The sequence below is a fragment of the Lissotriton helveticus genome, chromosome 8 (assembly GCF_964261635.1).
Source record: "Lissotriton helveticus chromosome 8, aLisHel1.1, whole genome shotgun sequence".
NCBI classification, from domain to species: domain Eukaryota; kingdom Metazoa; phylum Chordata; class Amphibia; order Caudata; family Salamandridae; genus Lissotriton; species Lissotriton helveticus.
Window position 1 is genome coordinate 1310171779 of NC_136069.1, and position 26543 is coordinate 1310198321.

Here is a 26543-nt window from a genome sequence, read left to right on the forward strand (position 1 = left end):
CCAGGGGGGCCATATATGCATTGGACAAGGTAGGGCTCAATGATGAGCCCTGTGGGACCCCACACTGGAGGTGGGTCACTTTGGAGCGTGCTGCACCTTCACATACCTGGAAGGTTCGATTATCCCAAAAAGATGTGAGCCATTGCAACACTGTGCCTGACACTCCCAAACTGCTCAACCGATGGATTAAGATCTTATGATCCACCGTGTCGAAGGCTGCGCTTAGATCCAGGAGGACCAACATCGTTGATCCTCCTGAATCCAAGATGCATCTTGCCTCTTCCACCACTGCTAACAGGGCAGACTCTGTTCCCTGCCCTGGGCGGAAACCTGTTTGGGAGTTGCGAAGCAGGTTATTACTTTCTAAAAAGAAGGAAACCTGCTGATTGGGTATTTTCTCCGCCAACTTGCTGATACCCGGTAGCAGCGAGATTGGTCGGAAGTTAGCCAGCTCTGAAGGGTTGAGCTCTGGTTTTTTGAGGAGTGCTTTGATTGTAGCCTGTTTCCAGCTAGATGGGACAATTCCCTGGGTGAAGGAGGCGTTAAGAAGATCTGTAATTATTGGGGCGATAGTGGTAGTTACCAGTGTTAAAATATGCATAGGAGCTGGGTCATTGGGAGAGCCACTCTTCACGGTGGGCAGAATTTTTTTGAGATCATCGATTGAGATCAGGGCAAACGAGTCAAGGCAGGGGCCGGAGGTAGAGTCCGAGGAGTGAGCCAGATCCGGGAGTTGATCGATCTGCGGCAAAGTTTTGAATATACTTTGAATTTTACTTTCAAAGAAGGTGGCAAATTGATTACACCTAGCTTCCGATGCCTCTTGCACTATTGGGGGGCTTGGTGCTTTAAGGAGGTCTTTGACGATCTTAAATGTCTCTCTAGATGAGTTAGAGGCAGTTCTAATTTTCTCCTCAAGGTATGCAGCTTGGGCCAATTTACGGGCTAATTTATAGGTCCTCATGGCTGCTCTATACTCGAGTTTATTGTTGGCGGGCCAGTCTTTCCTCCAGATACGTTCTGCTTTTTTGCATGTTTTCCTTAGTCCTCGTAGCTCAGGAGTGTACCATGGCGCTTTAAAGACCCTACTCTTTTTTTCCATTATTCTTTTTGGAAGGATGGAATCAAGGGAGCTATTGAGCCAATATGAGAGATTTGTATCCGCCTCTACTGGGTCAGAGTCAGAAAGGGGAGCGGTCTGCTCTAATTTGAGAAGCCAGCTTTCGAGGGGGAGTTTGGACCACATTCTGTCTAAAGTACGTGGTACCTGAACCTGTGGATGGTCCGAGTTGAATTGCCACTCAAATGGGACCAAAAAGTGATCTGACCAGGGTAACGGAAGGGGGGGTTTTGATGCCAAATGTGAGATGTTCGTGAATATGGGGTCGAGAAGAAGCCCTTTAATATGAGTGGCATCTTTATTTTTTAAGTTCAGCTCCAGGGATTTTAGCTCAATCTTAAGATCCATTGCCCCCTTATCACATGGGTCATTAAAATGAACATTTAAATCCCCCAGTAGGATAAAGTTGGGTGAAACCGCGGCTAGGGCGATGATGTTCTCTAGAAGTGATCCTGTAAATTGACCAGGACTGCCCGGAGGGCGGTATAACAATAGGCCTGATAGTGATTTATTTGGGGTGATTTGTAAATTAAAGTGAATACTTTCACAGTCGTTGACACCACCCTCTGATATTCTACAGACGAATTTGTCACTATAAATTATCGCTAATGTTATGTTATGTTATGTTATATTGTGGCTTTTATAGCGCACGGCTACTCAAAAGTGTGTCCCGGCGCTTTATTAACATCCTGAAAAGCAAACATAACACACAGAGGAAAAGAAGAGGGGAGGAAAAAGTTTAAAATCTAAGAGGCAAACAGCCAGGTTTTTAGGCCCTTCCTAAAAGATAGCAAGTTGGAATTGCTTCGTAACGCGAAGGGCAGAGAGTTCCAAAGCTGAGGAGCCCGAAGCATAAAAGAGCGACCTCCCAGTCGGGCCCTCCTCACACGGGGAACAATGGCAAGGAGCTGCGATTCTGATCTCAGAGATCGCGACGGACAGTATTGCTTAAACCTCCTCTGCAGGTATTTAGCCCCGGTGGAATAAAAGGCTTTATGCGCAAGGGTCAAGGTTTTAAAAGCTATCCGCTGTCGGATAGGCAGCCAATGGAGTGCCTGTAGTAGACCAGAAACAGGCGCTCGCCTGTGCAGACCCAAGATGGCGCGAGCCGCCGCATTTTGGACCACCTGCATCCGTTGCAGGAGGTATTCGGGCAGACCAAGATATAAGATGTTAGCATAGTCCAATCTTGAACCGATCAAGGCCTGCACCGTAATCCTCCTGTGATCCTCAGAAAGCAGCGGAAAAAACTTACGCAACATGCGGCGAAGTCCAAAGCATGTGCCTGTAAGGGTGAGGATCTGAGGGTCAGGCCGTTGTCAATTTTGACCCCCAGATTCTTCGCTACCTGCGAAGACTGGCTCGGAGGAGACATGCCCGCCGGCCACCACATCTGCCAGTCCGGGTCGGATTGACAGCCGAAGAAGAGTACCTCCGATTTATCTGAGTTGCACTTGAGGCTGTTCAGTTGGAGCCATTTGAAAACAGCCCCAAGGCACTCACGGATACTCTCTCCGTCAAAATCCTCCCCTTTCCGGCAGGTGAAGAGCAGCTGGGTGTCATCCGCATAGGATACGATCTGGGCTCCATAGGACTCAGCCAGAGCCGCCAAAGGGGTCATAAAGATGTTAAACAGAGTCGGGCTCAATACAGAGCCCTGCGGGACTCCGACTCCCAGTGGCGGCATCTCGGCGAAAGTCGAGGAAACCCAGACCGACTGTCGGCGACCAGCTAAGAAGGATGTGAACCAGCTGAACACCGTCCCCCTCAGACCGATCTCATGGAGTCTGATGAGCAAGCCCTCATGGGGGACGGTGTCAAAGGCCGCCGACAGATCGAGCATGATCAACATAGCTCTCCCACCCAGATCTAGCATCTCCTTGATGGCCTCAGAAACCTCCAGCAACGCCGTCTCCGTGCTCAGATTAGGGCGGAAGCCCGACTGAGTGGAGTGAAGCACGTCATTGGATTCCAAAAAATTGTAAAGCACGCTGTGGACATGCTTCTCCAGGGTCTTGGCTAAAGCCGGAAGAAGAGAGATCGGCCTATAATTGGCCAAGACCTCAGGAACCAGACCAGGCTTCTTGATCAAGGGGATGACAATGGCCTGCTTCCACGCCAAAGGGACCTCACCTAGGCTGAGAGAACAATTCAGGAGAGGGTTAACCAACGGGTTAACTACCTCCGCCATCCTCGCCAAAAATTTGGCCGGGCATGGATCAAGCGGTGACCCAGATTTGAGATTGGCCAGCAGAGCCAAGGATGAGGCCATAGATAAAGGTGGGAAGTCTGACAAGACAGGTCCCGAGGGGATCGATGGAACAGGGCCAACCTCGGGGCCCGGCAGGGCAACCGCCTGCCGCGATGGAAACGACTCCTGTATCATCTTGATCTTCGCGGTGAAGAAGCAAGCCAAATCCGAGGCCCACTTCTGGGTGGGAACAGACTGGGCCACATTCGACCGCGGGGCGATGTATTCCCTAACGATCGTGAAGATCTCTTTACAGGAGTTCGAAGCATCCTCCATCCTCCTGGCAAAATAGTTTTTCTTCTTGACCAGAATCGCTCGGTGGTAGGCTTTGACCATAGTCCTCGCACTCGGGGGACAACTTTGGTGCCCGGAGAGATTACTTCCTGAGCCCCCGGTCTCTACGGCTTCCCGACTTGATGTTCAGTGCCTGGCCAGGGATGTTGCAGGCTCCGGTGCAGATGCATCTGGTGAGGTGCTTTGTACATTAACTATTTATATACCTGTATTCACAGTTATATATATATATATATATATATATATATATATAGTGGTGTATTCATTGTTTAATGCCTTTCACTCAGTGCCTAAGAATTTATCAGCTTCAGTGACTTATTGCCTTTGCCTACGATATTAATACAACTCATTTTACCTCCAAAGGAGTGTTAGAGCTTCTGTGTGAGTAAGTGGTGCGTGTAAGTTCAGATTACGCAAGTGGGCAAAGCAATACAGTGAGGCACTCTCCTTTAGCCTCTCTCTTTCGGATCACCATACTTTTAAGGGTATTTTACTATACAGACCCCCTGGGCCCAGAAGCAACTTTCTAGCCTCTAGTGGGAATTTGCTGGAAGCAGGACTGTGCACAAACTCCTTCACGATCCTGGGTGATTTCAACTATCATCTGGAAGCACTCATGGAACCGGATACATTGGCTCTCACAGACATGATAAAGAGTGGGGACCCCATTCAACAGGTCACAGGACCAACTCACCTAGCAGGGCACACCTTGCATATTATCTTTTCAAACCATCTACAGTTCTCATGTAAGGGCGTGTTGCCCCTTACATGGACCGATCATGCATCTGTACAATTCTACATGACTTGTCCCGCTCACGGTGTCGGTAGGGGAGATACTAAGAGTCAGATTGAGAGCAGGACATGGAATAGGATTGAGGGCAATGACTTAGAGGTGGTGCTCATAAGAACTGCTGGTCCTCTACAGGAATAGATGAGGCGACCACCTTTTACACAGACTGGGTAGGGACAGGAGGCAACAAACTAGCCCCAATTAAACTCCGAATTCCCAAAAGAGCTCCCCAACAGCTCCCTGGTATATGGAGGAGTTGAGGAAACAAACTCACCTGCAAATCCTTGGAGCGGAATTGGAGAAGAAAATATGAGGAATCAGATAAAAAGATATATAAAGAAAGTCTTGCTTCTTACAAGCTACTGATATTTAATGCTGAGGAATCTTTTTTTCGCAAATCAAAGTCTAGCAAAGAATTCGGCAAAAGAAATCATTAAAATGGTATCAAATCTGGCCTCCCCCCTCCAGCAAAAATTGAGGCAAATCTAGAGCTATGCGAGGATATTGCAAGGTTTTTCTTGAAAAAGGTTGAGGTCATTTTTTCAGCATTTAACCTTGAAAGCTCCGTAGAGCCTGAGATTTTGCTGGAAAGAAGGAGGCCAACTAAGGACCCTCCCCTTGTCTTTGACAAACTTGCAAATATATCCTTAACGGATACTAAGAAACTCCTCAAGGCCGCGTGGTCAGGCTCCCCCTTTGATCCCTGCCCGTTCTCAGTGATTAAACGCGCCCGACACCTGTAGCCCTTCCACTCACCTCCCTCTTTAATGCAATTTTTGAAACATGGCACTTACCAAAACTGTGGAAATTCGCTTCTGTACTACCCTTGCTAAAGAAGAAGTGCCTTGATCCCAAGGATCCAAATAACTTTCGACTGATATCCCGCCTTCCGCTACCAGCGGAAATGATTGAGAAGTCAATGAATCTGCAACTCAGTGCCTTCCTACGTGAAAACTAAGTGTTGGACCCTACGTAATAGTTTTAGAGAAGGTGACAGTACAGAGTCGGCACTTATTAAATCTACGGAAGAGATTAGGGAAGCCCTGGATAAGGGAGGTAAGGCCGCCCTGGTTGTGCTTGACCTGTCGGCAGCCTTTGCTATGGTCCATCATGATCTACTGATTCAAGGTATAGCTTGGAAGCTCCTAACATCCTTTTTATCTGAGCGTTCACAAATAGTTGCACTGTAAACATTTCACTCCATTGACCATGCCTTGCGGAGTGCCACGGGGGTCTTCACTTAGCCCCCTACTCTTTAATGTGTATGGCTCGTCCCTTGCCGCACTGATCAGCTCCTTTGGTTTTAACCTGACCGCCTACGCCGATGACACACAGATTGTTGTGGGGCTGCGGCCTGGTCAGGGAACTGAACTAGATAATCAGTTCCACAACTGTATGGAAGCAGTGGGGAGATGGATGACACAAAACTGCCTAAAATTAAATTCAGGCAAGACAGAAGTCATCCTTTTCGGGAATGGTGCCAATTTTTAGACCCCCTAACCTGTGGCCAACAACAATGGACACGCTTCCTACACCTTCAAAGAAGGAAAAAAACCTAGGCATTATGGTTGATGACGAGCTTAATTTTGATGATCAGATTAATGCAGCGTCATCTGCCTCCTTCCATGTGCTTAGAATGAGCAAGAAAGTTCTCCCCTTTCTACCGGCTGACAGACAGCGGACAGTGGTCACACCGCTTATCTGGTCTAGGCTCGATTACTGTAATGGCCTCAATCGGAACGCTTCATGAACAAACTCCAACCGCTGCAAAACGCGGCAGCGAGGTTGCTTTCGGCCACACCAAAATTTGCGTCCATCTCCAAGGAGATTAAAAAACTTCACTGGCTGCCGGTCAGGAAACAGGTGTGCTTTAAAGCCCTTTGTACAGTCTTCAAAGCTCTTCAAGGTATAGGCCCAGAGTTAAAAAAAAATGTTTTATTGGCATTTACAAGACATATGTCAACAATCTATAAAACGTACAGACCATTGCTCTACAACATCCGTCATCCCAATAGGTAATGTTACATTATACTTCATGTTTACATACATTTCGGTACAGTCAATACATACAATTAGTCAACTTGGTGCGATTTCAGGTAATCAATAAGAAATGTCCAATAATCTCTTGGCCTTGAGCCGGCAGGTAATTTGTCCTCATACATCAGCAATGTGTCTTTACAGTATGCTAGGTCTCGAAGCCACTGTTGGATTTTTGGTGTGTTTCTCCCACCCCAACATAATGAAATGCGTAGTTTAGACATTAGCCATGCAATAGCACAGAATATTTTCTTAGTAGCGCGCACATTAGGCACCAGGCCTAGTAGACATACACGCACAGTGCATTCTATGGACATTCCTACTATAGCACTCAACACTTGAGACACCTTTACCCAATATTCCGCTATTTCAGAGCAACCCCAAGCCAGGTGTATGAAATCGGCCATGTCCGCCCTGCAACGCTGACATCTTGAATCTGGTCTTAGGCCATACCTATTAAGTCTAGCTGGTGTGTAATAAGTCTGTTGGAGATATTATAATGTATCATACGCAAGTTGCCATTAGGAGTCAGTAGACTAGCTAATGAACAAGCGCTTGTCCATTCTGCCTCAGACAGTGGAGCATCTAAGCAATCATTCCATTTCTGTAGTGCATTTTGTGTATTTCCCGCTATATCTTCTTGTAATGTAACATATAATCTAGAAACTATGTGCTTCCCTGTGGGGGTGGTGAGCAATAGTTGTAATGAGGATAGTTGCTGTGGTTCTTCTGGGTAAGACGTATATAATCTCTTTATTGCCCCCTATAATCTATGGTACGTGAATTTAAATAACAGCGATTGGTTGGTTCTATAAGAAAGATCGTCAAGTGACTTGAATTAGCCCTTATAGTAAATATCGCTGATGGTATCTATACCAACTTGTTTCAGTAAATTCATATCCACCTTTTCCTGGGTGACTGATATTTCTGGGTGGTAATGTAATGGCAACGCAGGAGCATATAATGGAAATTTGTTTGCCTTTCGTCCCATCGTTTGCCAGGCTTTGTTTGTTGTGTCTATGGCATTTATGTCTCGTTTGTGTAAGGGGGGGGTCGTTGATGCGTGACAATCGCCGTTAGCGGTATTGGTAGCCATCCCCTTCTTCGCTTGCAACATGTTTAAGGAAAGGGACCTCGTGATACCAAAAGTGTGCGTATTGCGCTTGTGCACATAAGTAATAGAGCACAAAATCTGGCACTTTTAAACCGCCTCATGAATAAGGTAATATCAGCGCGAGCATTTCAATCTGGGCCTGCTTACCCGCCCACACCAGTTTCAGGACCATGGCATTTATCCTACGAAACACTTCCATTGGGGGTTTGATTGGAATATTATTAATAAGGTACAGCAATTTAGGTAGTATGACCATTTTCACAATGGCCAGACGATCGGCTAACGACAGTGGCAAGCATATCCATCTCTTAATTTTATCTTCCAACGCACAAATCGCTCTACCGTAATTGTTGTGGATAACTATTTCCGGGACCAATTTATCTTAAGTCCCGACTGCTGTCTAAATTTAATGTACTCCCTCAGTAGAGGATTTAAGTTATGTGCGGGATCACGAACGTATAACATCATGTCGTCTGCATATAATGATATATGTAGTGGCCTCTGTGGGAATTGAAGTGCCGAGTAGTGGTGTCTTTGCCTTATTTTACAAGCTAGCGGCACAAGTATTATTGCAAATAGTAGAGGGGACAGTGGACACCCTTGTTGTGTCCCTCTAGCAATGTGCAGTGGCTCAGATATATATTTATTAATTTTTACACGTGCTGTCGGAGCAGTATATAGCGTTTGTATCCATTGCAAAAACATAGGGGGGAATCCCATGCGGCGAAGCACCGTGTGGAAGTATGACCATTCTATGGAGTCAAATGCTTTAGCCGCGTCTAATAATATCGAGGCAGCTTTAGTATTAGGGATTAAATAATGCGACAATCCAAAAAGAGTTCTAGTATTGTGTGCTGTAGATCTAGATGGGATGAACCCTGATTGGTCCGGTAATACTAGGTTGGGCATCAGTGGCTTTAAACGTATAGCCAGCAGTTTAGCTAGGATTTTTATATCTACATTTATTAGGGATAGAGGTCTATTGGAATAGCAATATTCAGGATCTTTATATGGTTTTAAAAGGGCAATTATCATGGCTTCCCTCAGTGTTGGTGGCAGCAGTTGTTTATCATGAGCATCTCCGTACATCTCTACCAGGTATGGTGCTATCTGATCTACAAATGCCTTATAGAATTCGCACGTGAAGCAGTATGGGCCTGGCGCTTTACCATTTGGCAATGATTTAATGACTTCGGTGACTTCCTCAACGGGTAATGAGAGGTATTCTCTCTGCGCATCCGATAACCACGCAAGTGATACATAAACTAGATATTCCATGATGGCAGTCGGTTGCGTAGTATATAAGTCACCATATGTGTTCACAAATTCTCTCAATATAACCCTGCATATCATGCTGCAGGACCCCTCTGTCATCCCTGATTGTCCGGATTGATTGTGGTGCATGCCCCTCACATATTTTCGCTGGCAGGTTACGCCCAGGTCTGCCTGCTTTCCCATAAGAGCGTGCCACCTGTCGTTTTGTCACATACTTTAGTTCATCATCTACATATGTTTGGTATTCTGTTAGGACATGTCTAATTTCCCCTAATATTTCTGTATCCAGCGTGCTCTCATAGTCCCGTTCTAGTACGCGCATTCTATCTTCATGTATGGTGAGTTGTCTACGTATATCTTTGAGAATGCCAGCGTTGGTGCTTATGCAGACTCCTCTAATTGTGGCTCTGAAAGCCTCCCATAGCGGGCCCGGATCCTCAGTTGTGGGAGCATTTAATTCAAAATATTCAGTGATAGCTTGGCTAATGGCATCAGTGTATAGGGTGTCCAATAGCGCCTTTGCATTAAACCTCCAACTATAAGGTGGCACATAGTGGGGTACAGTGAGTGTAAGCATCACCGGATTATGATCGGATAATGTACGAGGTAGGTGCTTAACGGATTCTGACCATAGCGCTATGTCTTAAGTGCCCAACCAATAATCTATGCTTGACCAGCTATTGTGTGCTGCTGATGCGTATGTGGCCTCCATGCGCTCTGGGTGTCGGTTTCTCCAAATATCAGTAAGGTGTATGTCCGCCATGACATCTTTCAATTTACCTAGGGCCCGTTTATGTGGTTCGACTGATGAAACTGATCGGTCCAGGACGTCATTCAGTGCTATATTGAAATCCCCGCCCCAAATTAGTGGGGTGTCCTCTAAATCTTTGAGTGTGCGGCATAATTTGTGATAGAAATCAGGGTCATCTATATTTGGGCCGTATGTATTTAGCAAGGCAAGTTGTTGCCCCCTGAGAACACCTGTTATCAGTACATAACGCCCCACTGGATCTGTGATGACGTTGTTTATATTGAATTGCAGCCCTTTTTTGATCAAAATGAGTACCCCCCTAGAGTATGAGGAATGTGCGGAGCAATGGATTAATTCTGCCCATCTTCGCCCAATAGAATGTGTTACATGTGGAGCAATGTGTGTCTCCTGTAGGAGTGCGACGTCTACCCTCATCCTATCGGAGTAAGCAAAAATGTGTCTAAGCTTTTGTGGATTGTTCAAACCTCTAATGTTCCAAGTAAGGAAGTTGATATGTTTAGGTTGTAATTTGTCTGTGACCGACATTAATATACATTAACTTATCATAGTACAATACGGTAGTTTCAATCTGCACGGGTTGTGCAATTTCCTGAAACAACATAAGATCAGTACAGATAATGATAGTACATTGGAATTCAGCGATGTTTCTTAAATGCAATGGCCTATAACATAAAACCCAACATCTCCCCCTCCACCCCCTCCCACTTCAGCATCCCAATTATGCCAAAGACATATCCCTAAAAAATCCAACAGTAGAACCAACTTTCGGACGGGGTGCACCCCGCTGGGGGGTCCGCCCAGTACACACATTCACATCCAACATAGTGGATGTGGCCAGGTATGCATTACTTATGCAGACCAATTATGTTCTAACTGCATTGACTGATAACCGGAATAGTAAAGAGTCATATGTCGCATACATAATACAGGCTATGAGATTTGTACATATAGCCCCCTCATAACAGAGTCAGCAATTATCCACTTGTAATTGTAAGGTGAGGCCAGACAACCATATACAACCCCCTGCACTATACACATATAATATTCAAATTATGGTGTCCTGTATGATTAACACACGTCTACTCTATTGGCTGCACCCAAAACAGTTTGTAATGAGAAAACAGTCTGTGTATTATATTAGTCTGTATGCGCAACCCCAGCATATTCGACAGTACAGTTCTGTGCAGTGTAAAAAGACTGATGTAAAGCGTTCCTTATCACGTGTATTAGATATCAACACAATAACTTTTAGTGATAGGCGCTATACCTGAGCCATGCCATTCTATGCAGCTCGATGGGGCATATTTAGGATAGCAGGAAGTGACAGCACTGGCTGCTTGGAATGAAACTCCGATTTTCAACAATTCATATGACCTGCTCTGGTATTTATTAGTGGCAATAAAGTACTTGCGATACAATATGTTACCCATCTACCTTACCAGATTCTGAGTGCTTGGTCTTAATGTCTCCTATCCTTACATCGGATGTTCCGTCCGAGTCTTGGCGTGATCATCATGTTTCTGTTCTCTGCGTTTGTGGTTTAGCTTCTTTAAGAAATCCTGCGCTGCCTTAGGTGACTGTAGTATTATGGTGCGACCTTCATGTAATACTTTCAGACGGGCCAGGTAGAGCATAGCATATTCTATTCCCATTTCACGCAGCTTCTTCTTGGCTGGGTTGTATTCCTTGCGCGCAAGTTGAACCGTTACCGTGAAGTCCGGGTAGAATTCCAGTGCATTGCCTGGATAATTTATGTCACCTTTCTCACGCGCCAATCTAAGGACAGTGTCGCGATCTCTGTAATTGAGGACACGGGCGGCGATAGGCCTTGGCACTGCGCCAGGCTTTGGTCTCGGAGCTAGAGAGCTATGCACGCGTTCGACTATTAGGACTGTCGAGAAGTGCTCCGCGCAAAATATGTTGTGAATCATGTCCTCCACGTATCTTCAATTTTACCCGTGTTGGTGGATTCAGGTACGCCTGTAATTCGGAGGTTATTGCGGCGGGATCTCGCTTCCAAATCCTCGTCTTTATTCTTGATAATGCCCAAGAGCTTCTCCATATCTGAGCACTTTTGGGTCGTGGTATGAGACTCATCTTCCACCGCTGCAATCCTGGTTTCAGCCTCAACGAGACGTTCGCCATGCTTGTCCAGCTTGGCCGCCATGTTGTCCACTCGCTGTGTGATGGTGTCTAGCTTCCCATTGATGTCTTACAAGCTCTGTTGTATGGCATTTAGTTCGTGTTCCATACCATTGGTCACCATTGTTTCATTGTCCAGTTCTGTGTCTGAATGTGCCGTCGCACCCCTGACGTTCTTTCTAGCTTCAAACTGCAGCTTTGATTGTTGTTTTTACGGCTTTCCCATTGTTGCGCAGTTACACCACCAGCCCAGCAATATAGCAGCGAGGAGCTCCTCAAAGTGGATGATCCTCTTCGTACCGTTTTAAAAAGTTCGTAATTATGGTCTGGTTTCCTAAAGTACCACAGTCACTGCGCAGCGGAGTTATTTAAGCAATACTTGCCGTTGTCTGATTGGAAAGCAAATGGTATCGTAGTATCGAGGCTCGATGGTCCCACCTTAGCTATGTGCAACATTTCAGGCACATTCCCCTCATGTAGCAGGGCTTTTAAAGGTGGCGCCCAACAACTCTGTTGCCAATAGGTGTTTTTTCGCGCCCACGTGTACCTCTCTCCCATGCAAACTTCTTGAGGACATTGAAGACTTTACTCCAATAAATGCGTGGGTTTGGCTCACGTTTCCACCAACGCAGCAGCCGTTCTAGCCTCGCAATTAAAACAGGAGGTGTCCCCAAAACTAGTGCTCCATGCGATGTACACACCGTTGCTACGTGCAGCCCATCAGACGCCTTCCCAGTGTATAGTAGAGCTTTCAAAAGTGGCGCGCATCACCTCCGACGCAAATGGATGTTACGCACTCCGCGCCCGTGTCTATCTCTATCCCCTGCAATCTTCTTGTGGGCATTGGAGACTTTACATAACCATGTACGAGAGTTAGGCTCGAGGTTCCTCACTGCGGCATCTATTTCAGCCTTCGCAATTAGAATAGGAGATGGCAGCAAAGCTAGTGCTCCGTTGTGTAAAACATGCCATTTATAGTTGCTGGGCAGAGCGCAGTTCATGGTGGGCGCCGCCACCGGCGCAGACCGCCATTTTGTGTATGTTAATCGTTGCTTGCATTGCATATGTATTTACCGTGCCCTGTGAATCTCCAGGGTTCTTGGCCGTAGAAATAGAGTAGCTGTTCACGTCTCTTGCACCGAGCACCGCAGGCACCATTCCACTCCGTGTCACACCTCGCTGTCCTGTTGTTCGTTTGCTCCATTATCGATGCATGTCAGGGCGCCGCCATCTTGCGCAGAGGAAAGTTCATTGCGCGCTTGATTGCTGCCACACATTTAGAGGTCTCAACGGCATGTAAACAAACCCTTGTGCTGCTCCTCTCAGCGACGGGACATTCCGATGCCCTTATCTGCCATCAGTATTCAATTTTGAGTCCACCAGACGGTGTTTGAAGACGTTGAATGGACCTGGTCGGCGGAGCTGTCTTAGAAGGCAACCATTCCGCAGTGCACCCTCTAGCCCCCCCCCGTACCCCTCCCCCCTTCGGCCCAGAGTATTTGAAACAGCATATACAATAGTACTGGCCTAAAAGAACACTGCGTTCCATGGAAGCCAAGCTGGTGAGAGTACCACCTATAAAAAAATGCCTCTTGGGGTGGAAGAAGCTTTGTAGTGTGCACAGCAAAAACCTGGTATGACCTTCCATTTTACCTGAGAAATAGCATAGATCTCCTGACATTTAGAAAGAGTCTAAAGATCTGTCTTTTTAACCTGTAGTGGCAGTCTACCGTTTCTTTACCAAAGGGATAATAACTAGTGCCTGGACAGCTCCGGGTAACCGCTGCGTTTTATAAGCTTCTATAACATAACATAACGTAACATAACATAACATAACATAGGCCTATGTTGACATACTGGGCGATACCAGTGGGCCTGCACACAAAGTTTTTTTCAGTTGCCCTCTGGGTGCATGCATAATAAATCTAGTACTGTCAACATTACAGATTTATTAAGACCAGGTGTTTGATACCAAACACCATAGGTTTCAGTAAAGCCCTCATGTAGCTGGGGAACTCGTAAAGACCAGTTACCAGTACATATACTTAAGATGGCTTCATTTTTCACTTGTACCTTTCAGTAATTAAACTAGATAACACAGAGGCATAGCTGCTCAGGCAGATATGCCCTCACTTGTAATATAATGCACCTTGCCTTGGGCTAAACAAGGCCTGATGTAGGTGTGACATATATATTAAATGCAGTGACGTTTGTATGGCACACAGTGCTGTGCAGTGTTTTCACTCATGGTTTCCACAACGACATGCAGCCTGCAATGGCAACCTGCATGCAATTTGCATGGGGGGTCCCCCTAGGGTGGCATAATACATGCTGCAGTCCTTAGGGACCTTCTTTAGTACACATGCCTTAGCTACCAGGGGTACCACTTACTAGAGACTTACGGAGGTGCTAAACTGCGTGCCAATTGTGTTACAATTAGATACTTTTTTAGGGAAAGAGCACTGGCACTGGTGCCTAGTTAGCAGGGACCCAGTTTACATCAGTCGAAAAACAGTACCAGTGGTAAAAAAGTGGGGTTGACCATGACAAAAAGGGGCACTTTCCTACACTCCGCCAACATTATGTGCAAACAGAAAATTTACCACTGACTTAGCGAAGGTTTGTAGACTTGTGGAATGGGGTGACCGGTGCCTACAATTCATCAGATTATTATTATTTTTACCCAAAATGGGGTTTATCCAATTCAGGCCCATGCAGCAGGGATCATTACTGAATTACTGACAACTGTATGCTATGTAAGTACCACCATTAGCCATAGATTCACATTATTATAGAAACATTCACACACAGCTATAAATCATTGTGCATAAAAATATATTATGATAAACGTTAAACCAAATGACAGCTTATAGACTCAGCACAAAAAATAAATGAAAGCACTTATGGACCTACAATTATACCAAACTGCACTACAATAATGGAAATGAAAAACCAATGTTCCTAAGTGTCCTATATAAATATAATTCCACTTCTAATCCTTTTTCTTGTGTGAGCAATTATTTCTTCAACAGTCCATGATGACCTACTAAGCAGGCTGCAGTATTCCGGCGCCTTGTATTTTTTATCCAGCTGCGGGACCCCTGAGGACACTGTGGCTGGATTCCAAATTATTTTTAAGCCCTCACTCCATATCTGTTTGATAATTGGTATTCAACTGACTGACTTCTTTGGTGTGTCTTTTAAGTTCTAAAAGGATGTAATCAACGTCATTTATTGAAAAAAAGCAAATCAAAGCGCTTAGATGCCCTTTCAATAATGACATGAAATCCTGCATTGTAGTCTGGTACAGAGTCTATACATGCTGGCTCTGGAGTATCTGGTGAAGGAGCTATACAGTTGTCCCAATCTTGGAGAGAAGTGTCATCCTTAACCATGGTCATCACTGGATGTGAAAGCTGTCTGAGCTGGAGATAGGGTCAGAATAGCTGGCCGTGGCATCAGAGCAGCAGAAATGGCCTTGGCAACTTGTTCTGCAAGCTGCGATGCCGGAAGCGTTGTTGGTACCGGGTTTGGGGATTGACTTGACTCTTTGATCTGAAGCTGCATGGAATTTGGCCCGGAAAATAAGGTTAAGCTGGCACAAGTTGCTGGATCGGCTCTGAAGTCAGCCATCTTCGGGAGACAGATCGAGTACTGTGTAGCTGCGCCAGCTCAGGCGAATGCAAAAGAGTGGAATCCCATTTCGAGTTCTTGCGTTTCTTCTTAGATTTACATGAGAACTTAGACCGCCACGAACACCAACCTTTCAAGCGGATCCGGGAACGAGACTGGGAACAAACCTTGAACACGTAATGCAACTTGAAGCAGCCCTGGCGACAAGGCATCTTATGCTTGGCGAGGTAGAGCTTCATCACAGATACCGGATGTCTATGGGTTCATCGATGGACAATCGGTGCAGGCCTTGGAGTCGTGGCTTGACCCCAGACACCACAAGCTTAAGTAGTGGGGATCGGTCATAGGGATTTGCTTGCGACAGTCCCTATGGCGCTTGGAGGTGACATCCCATGCACACTGGTGGAAATTTGAGATAAAATGTGTCAAAGGGACACAAAGGAAGCTCTGGATCCTCGTCTGCTGGTGCAGAAAGAACATAACTGATATCACATGGAAGCAGTGCTTATACTGGCCCGTACGTCATTTCCGGAGCAGAATGGTATCAGTGTAGAGCTGCCAGATGCCACCTTCCTGCCCGCAGAGGTATTGCTGGAAAGTTTCAGAATACGTTCAGATGCCTGGGGAGTATTCAAAAGGTGAGGAATCTGCAGCTAGAAGTCTCAATCAGAATTAGACCTATTTTTAATACACAAAACCTTGGATACGATCAGTAATTCTACACACCACCATCCTGCTAAGGTGCCTATTGTGGTGTCCTCCTAGATGTTGATCCATGAGTTCTATAGCAACAAGTAGGGGAGAGGATGGGACCAGTTGCGATCCAGTCGGGCTGAAATTACCATTCACAAGAAGAGGAATGGAAGGTCCTGCCACAGTCTCAGCCCCAAATGTGGAGACAACAAGGAGGTGACTGGGCTGTTCCTAAAAGAATAAAGGGAAGAAAAATATGGAGGGAGGGGGGGAGGGGAAGTGACGGTCACGAGGGAAGGGTATGTGCTCAAGTGGACAAACACCCCTGGGTATCCAATTTGTTGGATGTAATGGCCTCACACACCCTTGCGAGTGTCATGCTTCATCATCGGCTTTGCTCCTCGTCGGGCAGGCGGTGCAATGCCCAACGGGCTCACCTCAAAGAGGGGCTCTTTATCGGAGATCTTTTATCCAACTGCCTTATGGTGAAGTGCGGGTGAGGGGCCAGAAATGAGTAGAATGTGCGGGTGAGAGTAAAAAGTACCTTTAGCACCTTTAGCCCTGGTTCACTCTGGGAAACTTTTGTTCCCATGAATACCGGCTATCCCTGATTTTACTAGTGGCAGGGGACCACCAGAATAAAATTGTCTCCGGTACCCCTAGCCACTTTTTACTCTCACCCGCACATTCTACTCATTTCTGGCCCCTCACCCGCACTTCACCATAAGGCAGTTGGATAAAAGATCTCCGATAAAGAGCCCCTCTTTGAGGTGAGCCCATTGGGCATTGCACCGCCTGCCCGACGAGGAGCAATGCCGATGATGAAGCATGACACTCGCAAGGGTGTGTGAGGCCATTACATCCAACAAATTGGATACCCAGGGGTGTTTGTCCACTTGAGCACATACCCTTCCCTCGTGACCGTCACTTCCCCTCCCCCCCTCCCTCCATATTTTTCTTCCCTTTATTCTTTTAGGAACAGCCCAGTCACCTCCTTGTTGATCCATGAGTTCTAACATTTTTCTATTAACGTCAGTCTCATCAAAGCAGTAGGACCATGTTTCTTGAAAGATTGGTGTAACCAATCTCCCTTCACCCCGACACCATTAGTGCATAACCCTGACTTTGTGCCATAAGTGCTTAAGGCAGCGTTTAAGAAGTGGAATACACACAATCCACCATCCTTGAGCAACCCATCTACTAGGAGTGAGTTGGTCACAACTTCATTCGCAAAGAGACTTCCGCCTAATACAAATGCTACATTGGACACGCAGAAGACAGATGAAGGAATCTGCTGGAAGGGAAGAGATAGAATTGATGTTTTATCATAAGCAGAGATGCAAAAGCATGTCAAGTTACTACCGCCATATTAACAACTTGGGATCTCCACAAAACATTATTATAAACGATATTGAGAGAAAGTTCTCAATTTGAATGGAGCTCTTGAAAGAGACAGGAATACAATTTTCAGCATGAGCAGCCAAATCATCCATTTGTGAAAACACTTAAAACATCATTACAATGTGGTACCCAGCTACCATTGAACTAATAAAAAATTCAGAGGAATAGTTGTGAAGAAATAGGCATCCTATTTCATATGTGGTGGACATGCCTTTAAACACAGTCCTATTGGAAAGATACAGTGTCTCATATTGAAATCATCACAGGGATAACTCAGGCATAAAATCCCAGAACTTTGTTATCTAGAGATCCAGTACAAGATAACGTATACCCGTTGGCAACACTAATTGGAAAACAAATCAAACGCCTGCTACCTTGCTGCTCGACTAGCAGTTACATGTGTATAAACGCAAATAGCTCTTCCAATACATCTCTAGGGGGAAAGGTTTAGAATATAGATGCTACAGAAAAGCTATCTGTGTTACTGATAAAGTACTTGAGTTTGAAAAGTGCTGCCTACCATATAAGATCAATATGAAAATAGACCACATGATTGGGTGATCCCACATATATCTGTGAAGTATTGTGTCTCTCGGTGATATGTAGCCTAGACTCGCATCCGAGGACATGGTAAATGACAATCCTCCAAATCAAGCCTCGTAATTATTATGTCTACTTGATGTCTTGTTTGTTTGCCATCTATGATTTTATTGCACACAACTAAGAAGAACAATCAAAACCTCTGTACTCTTCTCCCCATTTACTGTAAAAGTTGCAATTGTAAGACAAATGCCTTGTTCCTAATCATGTGAAGAAGAAATACAAAGTTGTTAAATAATTGAAAGCATGCTTCAGCTAACATATTGTTTTTTCAGGTATCACCAGGCAAATTATTTTAAATCCACAGAGTCACTTTAATGTCCCAATCCCTTCTCTTCTACCACCACTTGCCCTTCACGCGCTCCAGCAATGGTGTCATGTGCAAACTGGCATACAAAACAAAGAACATGCACAATATAAGTGAGCCTAGCAGTACACTTGACAGATCATTTGCTGTGAAATTATCACTGTACTCGGTCGCTTACCAACTACTTACAGGACGTTCTTCTGGACTTAAGGTAAGTATAGGGCAAGGACCAAGACACCACCAACAGGTCACCTCGGTCGGTGTGTAAGTCAATGGGGAATGGAACCTGTCAAAAGAGGCTGCAGGCAGGGACTGGGGGGCAAGTCCACTAGAACCAACAGGGGGGCTCAGGTCTTGAGCACACAGACACAATCAGTCCACTCAGGCTGGGGGGCTAGTGTGAAGTGGTGCTTTGTTCGGTGGGGTCACACTGTCTAAGGCTCTCGTGGTGCTCGGTCCCTGCAGAAAGAGGTTGGCACCATCGCCTGCGGGTGCAGCGGTGCTTTGAGGCATTAGGTCACGGTCAGTCAGAGGCTCACTTTGTCTTTGTGACCTGGTGAAGAGGGGAAACAGGGCAGCAGGGTAACTCTCGGTGCTGGCCTGGTGGATCTTGATTCCCTAAATGGTAGGTCTTGCTTTGTACTGGTGGGAGTCCGGACTGTACCACCAACAAGCCTTGGTTGCTGTAACTGCTCGGGTACCTAGGGTATTGGTGGTGGGTGGTTCCTGGGGGTCCTGGCGTCTCCCAAACTGGCAGAGAGACGATCTGACCTCCTAGAGCATGAAGACCTTTCTCCTGTCATGCTGCTCCTTTGGTGAGCCCAATGGCCAGATGCCTTCCGGTGCCTGCAGATGCAGGGGAGCAGCTCCTCTACTTCAAATGAGATCTTACCCGGTTGTTCAGGTCTTAGGCAGTCCTCAAAGGGTTTTGTGGAGTTTGTGCAGCTCTTGACGAAGCCGGTCCAAGCGATGGTTAAAGTGCAAGCAGCCTGGCAGGGTTTTGCGCTAATGTTTGGTTCAGGTCTTTAGTTCTCACTTGAAGGAGGAGTAAACACATCCTGCCAGAGCAGGCATTGCTCCTAACCTCTGAGAGTGGGTTCTCAACTCCTAAGGGTCAGAAACTCGTCTTTGGTGGCAGGCTGGACAGGACCGGTCAGCCAGCACACTAGAGGACCAGTAGGATTCAGGGGTACCGCTAAGGTTCCCTCTGGAGGCATGTATTTACAAATCCATCACTGGAATTGGTTTCTGTTTATTAATACAAGGAGTTTGATACCAAACACCATATACTTCAGTGAAGCCATTAAGTAGCTGGGTAACTTGTTTTGACCAGTGCCCAGTATATTCCTCAAGATGGCTTCCCTGTTCACTTGCAATATCTAGCTATAGAACTAGACATCATAGGGGCATAGCTGTTCATGCAGATATGTTCTCACATATAATATAATGCACCCTGCATTAGGGCTCAAAGGCCTTCTGTAGGGATGACGTACATATATTAAATGCAGTGACCTTGGCATGGCACACATGAGTGTGCCATGTCATGTTTTTACTCGTGGTTTGCACCATGTCACGCAGTCTGCAATGGCAGTCTGGGTGAAATTTGTGTACGAGTCCCTTAAGGTAAAGGGTATGCTGGAGCCCTTAGGGACCATCTGTAGTACCCAGGCCCTAAGTCCTAGGGACTTACAGGGGTGCTAAAGTCCTTTGCCAATTGTTAAACAATCAGACGTCACCTTGTTTTAAGAAAGGAGCACTGGCACGGAAGTCTGGTTAACAGGCTACAGTGCATTGTCAAAGTTGAAAACCAGCATCTAGTAGCTAAAAAGGGGGCAAAAAGTGAGGGGGGAGATTGAAACAAAAACAGTTTTCTACAAAAGGGGGGAATAATTACAGGAGTGTGGTGGCCCCGCTGTCTCCCTCTTCTGAAGCCTAATGTATCAAACCCTACAGAAGCCTATTCAGACAGAAAAGATCCTCCTGTCCAAATTAAAAATAGCGAGCACTACACTTGTTCACCAATAACTTACCTGAGGTAACAAATGATACTGTAGTACCCTCACTTCTCATGTAGAGATGCTACACAAAATTCATAAACCTAGGTCTGAAGAGGACAGGAATAAGTTTTTAAAATCTAAAACCAGAGAGGCTTTCTTAAAACTGCTGAGGATGCAGTTGTCCTCTGGTCACAAGAGAGAGTGCTTGCTAAGAGGACTGGGTGTCATGCAGAGTACAGCACACCATACAGAATACCTTGGCCCCAGGAAGTACACTTCTGAATTAAAGAAAAAAAACACCAGAGAGAGAAAATAAAGGGGCTGAAATCCAGAGGAGTTGTCAGCATAAGAAAGGCCAAATTACCGAAAAACAGGTCAGAAAACATGATCAATAAAAGAACAGTGGCTTTACCTCTACCAACAAGTTACAATCAGAAGTTGAATATTTTGACAATATTGCTTAAGGAGCCAACATGTGACTTTTAGGAATACCACTGCTGTCAGAAAGAAACCAAATGATATTCAATGTCCAAGAGTTGTTTTTGTTCGATATCTTCACCAAGACCCAACAAATGCCAATTTGGTAGACAAAGCATTCAAATTAACTGCTACAGAGGCCAAGTAACATGGAGAAAGCAGTTACAGCAGAATTGGTAGCCAAAGATAGCCAAGTAGATTATAAGAAGACAGCACAAAGGGTAGGAAAAAGTAAAATATTTCTATTTTCAGATTCATTTTCCAGTAAAACACAAAGTTCATCACAGACTGTGGGAGAACAGAAAACCTCTATTATGAGGAAAAACTCAGGCATCAGTTTGGCATGAGGCCAGAATCAAGTTCCCCTATGAGAGGAGACAAAGGTTTGTAATTAGTCTGACGCAGTACATCATTTTGAAAAGGGTGTAATCTAGTCCAGATTCAGGAGACAGACAAAGAAATGTAGCTGTATTGGACTTAGAATCAAGACATCTATTAAATTTGGGATGTTACACAGAACTCCTCGCACCCTTTTTATTTTTTATTCTTCAGGGGAACGAAAGAGTGTTGAAAAAATGGCAGATTTTGACTTATTAACCGGATGATTAAATTGTCTAGAAAACGGAGACACAGATACTGACAGTATTTTAGAAAGGAGATCGGAACACCCCGTTAGTACTGCAGAAGCGTTGCGTGCTATAAATATTCTCACAAGTTAGGGAGGCAGGTGATGTCCGAGACACCCTATCAGACATGGGGCAGGTTTTGTTGATATAGAAAACGGATGTCCCTGCCCTCTTACTTTCCCTATAAGATTCCTAGGACTTGGTATCTAGGTAACACCTAACCAAAACAATAACAAAAAAGTCGGGATTTTTTTTTATACAAAACAGGAGATGGCTGCTTCTGTTTACATTTAGAATTACCCTGAACATATCTGAAATAAGATGCTAAACGTATGTTATATGCTTAAGCTTGGGTTCAAGTTTCTCTTAATAAACAAACAGGAGCATAGATTATGCACTTTTTCTCCTCCTTGACATGCCAGGATTATAGACTATCAGATGAATAAAAATCAACTTTCCCACACGTATGCACTGCAATGAAAAAAGCGCCCAAAATCACAGTGTGTGTTTCTTCTCACGAGTGAGCCACAATGTAGTTAAGGTTTTATACTAGTTAACAGTAAAACAGCAGCAGTTACAGTTCAAAACATTGTACATTATCCACAGGACACAACATTAGAGCAGAAGACCAATCTAGCAAACCCTTCCAGAAGTACAAGATTATCACAGCTGCTTACGGCCAACATCCCTAAACCTGCTTCCCATCAAAATTCCCAAATACAAGAAAACCCCACCACTTCCATTCATGTCAATCATGAATAGGACCTGTTGAAACTCAGGAGAAGACTAAAAATGGTCTTGCTCATGCAGGCTTTTTGTGCCACCACACTGTGATGCGCTAGATTACGCTGAACTTTGTACATATCTGCCTCGCTTGGTTCACACAATCCTTTTTTCCGTCTGCCACTGCCTGTACTCTTTAATTATTCTAATATTGAATTCTGGATTTTTGGGTAAAACAAAAAACTACAAAATGAAACAGTAAAAAGATCCACAGACAAAGAAGTAAAATTATATTTTCTCGAGTTTCAACAGAGCACATATGGCGAACGACAACAATTTAATGTTTCCAACTGTTATTTACACACTTCTAAAAAAAATGTTTACCCAATACAGTGCCAATGAAGTAAAACTTATATCTTCACTTAGGAGCCACGATGAGTTAGACTGTTGTTCCAAGCAAAGCAAATTCCGTGTTTCCTACTTGCCTGCTGCACTTAATTTGCCTTCACTTTTCGTCATAGCCATCTTGACTCTCATAAGCTAGCCCTTCGATAACTAACATTTAATGCTAGCCTTTAGAAATGCCCATCATTATACAATGGAATACATGATTGACTCAATTTTAACCTTAGGAAAAGAAAGCTACATCACTGAACTGCTGTCCAGATGATTAACAATGTATGGAGTTTTTAATTTTTCAGTGGAAAATGATGGACTGAAACGCTGCACGACAAAATAAGTGAGATTATTTTGTTAGAAAACACATGAAGGCGTTTCTATCATAGTATATAGTACAAACAGAAATACTCCAAGCTATTGTTGCTCCGCATGATGATCTAGAGGTAGAAGTTATACAAATAAAGAAAAAGTATAGTGAATGTAAAAAAACGAATTTAGTTACTCACTGAACTTCCCTTGGTTGCCCCATAACAAAGGATAAGCTTGCGGTAATTGTAGACTCGGACCTCAGAGAAGATATTTAAATGAGGCGGAATATCTGGGGAAGGAAAAAAATAAAACTTGAATTACTTTTCTAAAAATGATATCAATAGACCTCGCTAAAGAAATAAACATGACCAAAAAAGTGTTTACCTGGCAAGGATCGAGCAAATTCCAAAACACAGTCATATAATCGAGCAATGCTTTTCCAGTCATTGAGGAACATTTCTACAACTTTACGTCCACCAACTGGTTCAGAAAGAGGATTTTCATAAGTCAGGTAAACATGACGTGTTGGGCCTGTAAGGTAAACAATGGCAATAAAACTAATAGCATGTTATAGGGTACTGACATAGGTACAAAAGGAGAACTTGCAGACATGGAACAGTTATATATTCCAAATATAAAAACACTAATGGACGTTAACACCTTCTAAATTCACCACTAATTTTTATGAAATGTTAACATGGTTTAACAGAACATGAGATACAGCACGAAATTCGTCTTGAGGGCTCTTCCAAACATTGTACCAACTGACAGCTGTTCCTCTTGCGTGGAAAACCTGCGAATGTAGAGATTTGAGGACCTGCAAATCACTACACAGAAGTGGTCACTGAACTCTAAACTCTCTGCATATGCCTTTTTTAGGTCGAGCATTCAAGACCTGTTGTATACATTTTAGTATATACTTGTATGTGTAGGTATTTTGTGGGCTTTGGAGATCAGCCCAAGGGCCTTTCTGCTTCCGCTTACGGACTTTTTTTCTGTTCAACTGCCTCTATTGAAATGCCTTGGTAGAAAATGACCAGTAGAGGTCAGTAAATTACCAGAATTGCTTTCCGCTTGTTCAACTGCCTCTATTTAACTTTCTTGACAGCAAACGACCAGCAGAGGTCAGTAAAATATCAGAATCCCTTTAGCATTCTCTAGATTCCAGTCCATAAAAATTGTCTTCCAGGAGCACCCGTTGACAATAATATTTTTTTCAAATCTTGTATTTTCATTGATTCATTAAAAACAGAGCTTTGGACTAAACCATTTGCTGCTGAAAGGCAATATTTCTCTACATGTGTTCCCATAACCGGTGTGTCACGCAGTTTGGTGCTTACTTTCCCTCCATGTTAAAGAACAGTAGATGTTTCACCACCCAGGCTAAGGTGCTGCATAGCTAAATACATATAAGGTCCCAAAGGCGAGACCAATTGCATTGCAAATACTTGTTTTAAATGTAACGCCAACAAATAATGCAGTACTGAAAATCGAAAATTAAACAAACATGGGCAAAGCCAAAATATTTCGCCTATGCAAGAGATATTTGCTTTTTCAATGTGTTTAAGCCATGCTGTACGCCTGCGTGGCTGCTGTTCAGCATGGCTAAGCGTTAGTGACATAGACAAGAGTGACGTGGAGTATGGTACAGTTGAATGGCGAATAGTAGAGTGTTGTAAAGTGGAGTAGCAGAAAATGTTGTGTATTGGAGGGGCATAGTGTGGAGTAGCGTAGAGTGCAATGCACTGTAGGAAGCTGGTGCTTTATGATGCACCAAAAATAGGTATTATGTGCAGTAATCCCAAGGCGCTCTTCTAAGGGGTAGTGTGGTCGAGCATAATTGAGGCTTATCAGAGAGGAGTGCAAGACATCTGCAAAATACACACAAAAGCCAATAAATGTTGCACACAACTCAATAAGGAGATCGACACCAATTTATACAATTAACACATATCTTTATATAAGTTTAGGCACCAGAATCTATACGATCAGGTAAGTACGTTTTGCAAGTAGACAGTGCATTTTTCAGAAGCTGTAAGGTTATCCTACAGGAGGTAAAACAAGCACAGCATTCAGGTAGAGTACAGCGACCTACAAGACCAATCTCCTGGACTTAAGGTGAATATGGGGCAAGGTTCAAGGCAGCACCAGCAGCTCACTTTCAGCAGCATTAGGGCAGTCGGGTGAAATACACTGTCAGGTGTCCAATGTTAGTCAATGAGGGTCGGTTTGCGGGAAAATAGGCTGCAGGTTTGAACCGGGAGGCAAGTCGGATTGAACCAACCAGAGGGCTCAAGTATTGCAAACCTAGGGGATGTGAGGACAGTGGTGGGCCTCTTGGACTGGGGCCGGGGCAGCCAGGTGCAGAGGGTCTTTGAGGTGTCTGGTTTCTTCATCCGGGAGCATTTGTGGTTGAGGGGTCCTGCAAACAGAGGCTGCAGGCAGCATTGGGGAGTTCACGAGGAGTGAAACCGAAGTGGACTCTGTTTCTTGAGGACTTGCGGACCACGCTGACACTGCTGGATCACTTTGACTTGGGCTGAAGGGCTCAGGTGCAGTGGTCCTTGGCAGTTTCGGGTTTTGGTGGTTCCGGTGTCCTTGAGGTTCTTCTTTGGGTGCCTTCAGGATGCAGTAGCGCAGCTCCGCTGCTCCACGGAGTGCCTGGGTAGTTGTTCAAGGCAGGCAGTCCTCCTAGCCTTTGGAAGCATGACAGCTTACAGGATGAGACAACTGTGGCACAATTTGACAGGGAACGGAAGACAGGAGAGCAGAGCTGGTACCAAGCTAGTTCCTCTTCTTCAGTCTTTGCTTTTGGTGCTCTTCAGTAGTGTCCTCCTTCATAGATCAGCAGGATTGATTTTCTAAAGCCAGAGCCTCCCCTAAATATTGAAGTTAGGGCTGTTACTGGGAGTGTAGGGCAGTAGCCAATAGGCTACCTACCCCTGGGGTCACTGCTCCCCCTATATGACCACTTCCTGTGGGAAGTGGGCATAACCCTGTCCCAGAGTTCCTACGTTTGCCATCGCAAAGAAGGCTAACTCTGAAAAGTCGCCTCAACTTCAGGTAGTCCACCTTAGGGGTAACACTAGCCTGAGGGTGGGCATGCCTATCTGACTAGCAAATGTTCCCACCTGTCCAGGTGCTAAAAAAGCTCTGGACAAAGGGTGCAGCATCCTCTCCTGTTAGAGAAGCCAGATTCGCATAACAAAAGCGGTGGGCTCTCTAAAGCTCCCTTGCCTTGGAATGCTAATCTGCAGGTCATCCTGTAGGAGGGGTGGAAACAACCTCTGCCCAGGGAGGCTTTGTTTCTGACCTCCTGAGAGCAAAGGGCCTCACCCTAGGGGGTCTGAAACTTGTCTCTGGTGGCAGGATGGTAAAAATCAGTCAGTAAATACACCAGTAGCTAATACATTTTCAGGGGGCACCTCTAAGGTGCCCTCTGTGTGCATGTATTAATAAATCCAACACTGGCATCGGTGTGGATTCATTACTACAAGATGTTTGATACCAAACATTCCTATTTTCAGTGACAGCATGAAGTAGCTGGGGAGCTCATTATCACCAGTGTCCAGCGCATGCTTAT

General features: G+C 44.9%; 1 protein-coding gene across 2 annotated transcripts in view; it reads right to left on the bottom strand.

Annotated features, from left to right (window-relative positions):
• The window catches only part of MED14 (mediator complex subunit 14), a 941548-nt gene that overhangs the window by 406348 nt on the left and 508657 nt on the right, over positions 1-26543 (bottom strand). For both annotated transcript variants that reach the window (XM_078658290.1, XM_078658289.1), the window contains exons 18-19: positions 23345-23491; positions 23158-23249 (exon numbers count right to left, since the gene is read on the bottom strand). In XM_078658290.1, coding sequence (XP_078514416.1) covers positions 23158-23249; positions 23345-23491 — 239 coding nt within the window. The remainder of the gene's footprint in view (positions 1-23157; positions 23250-23344; positions 23492-26543) is intronic.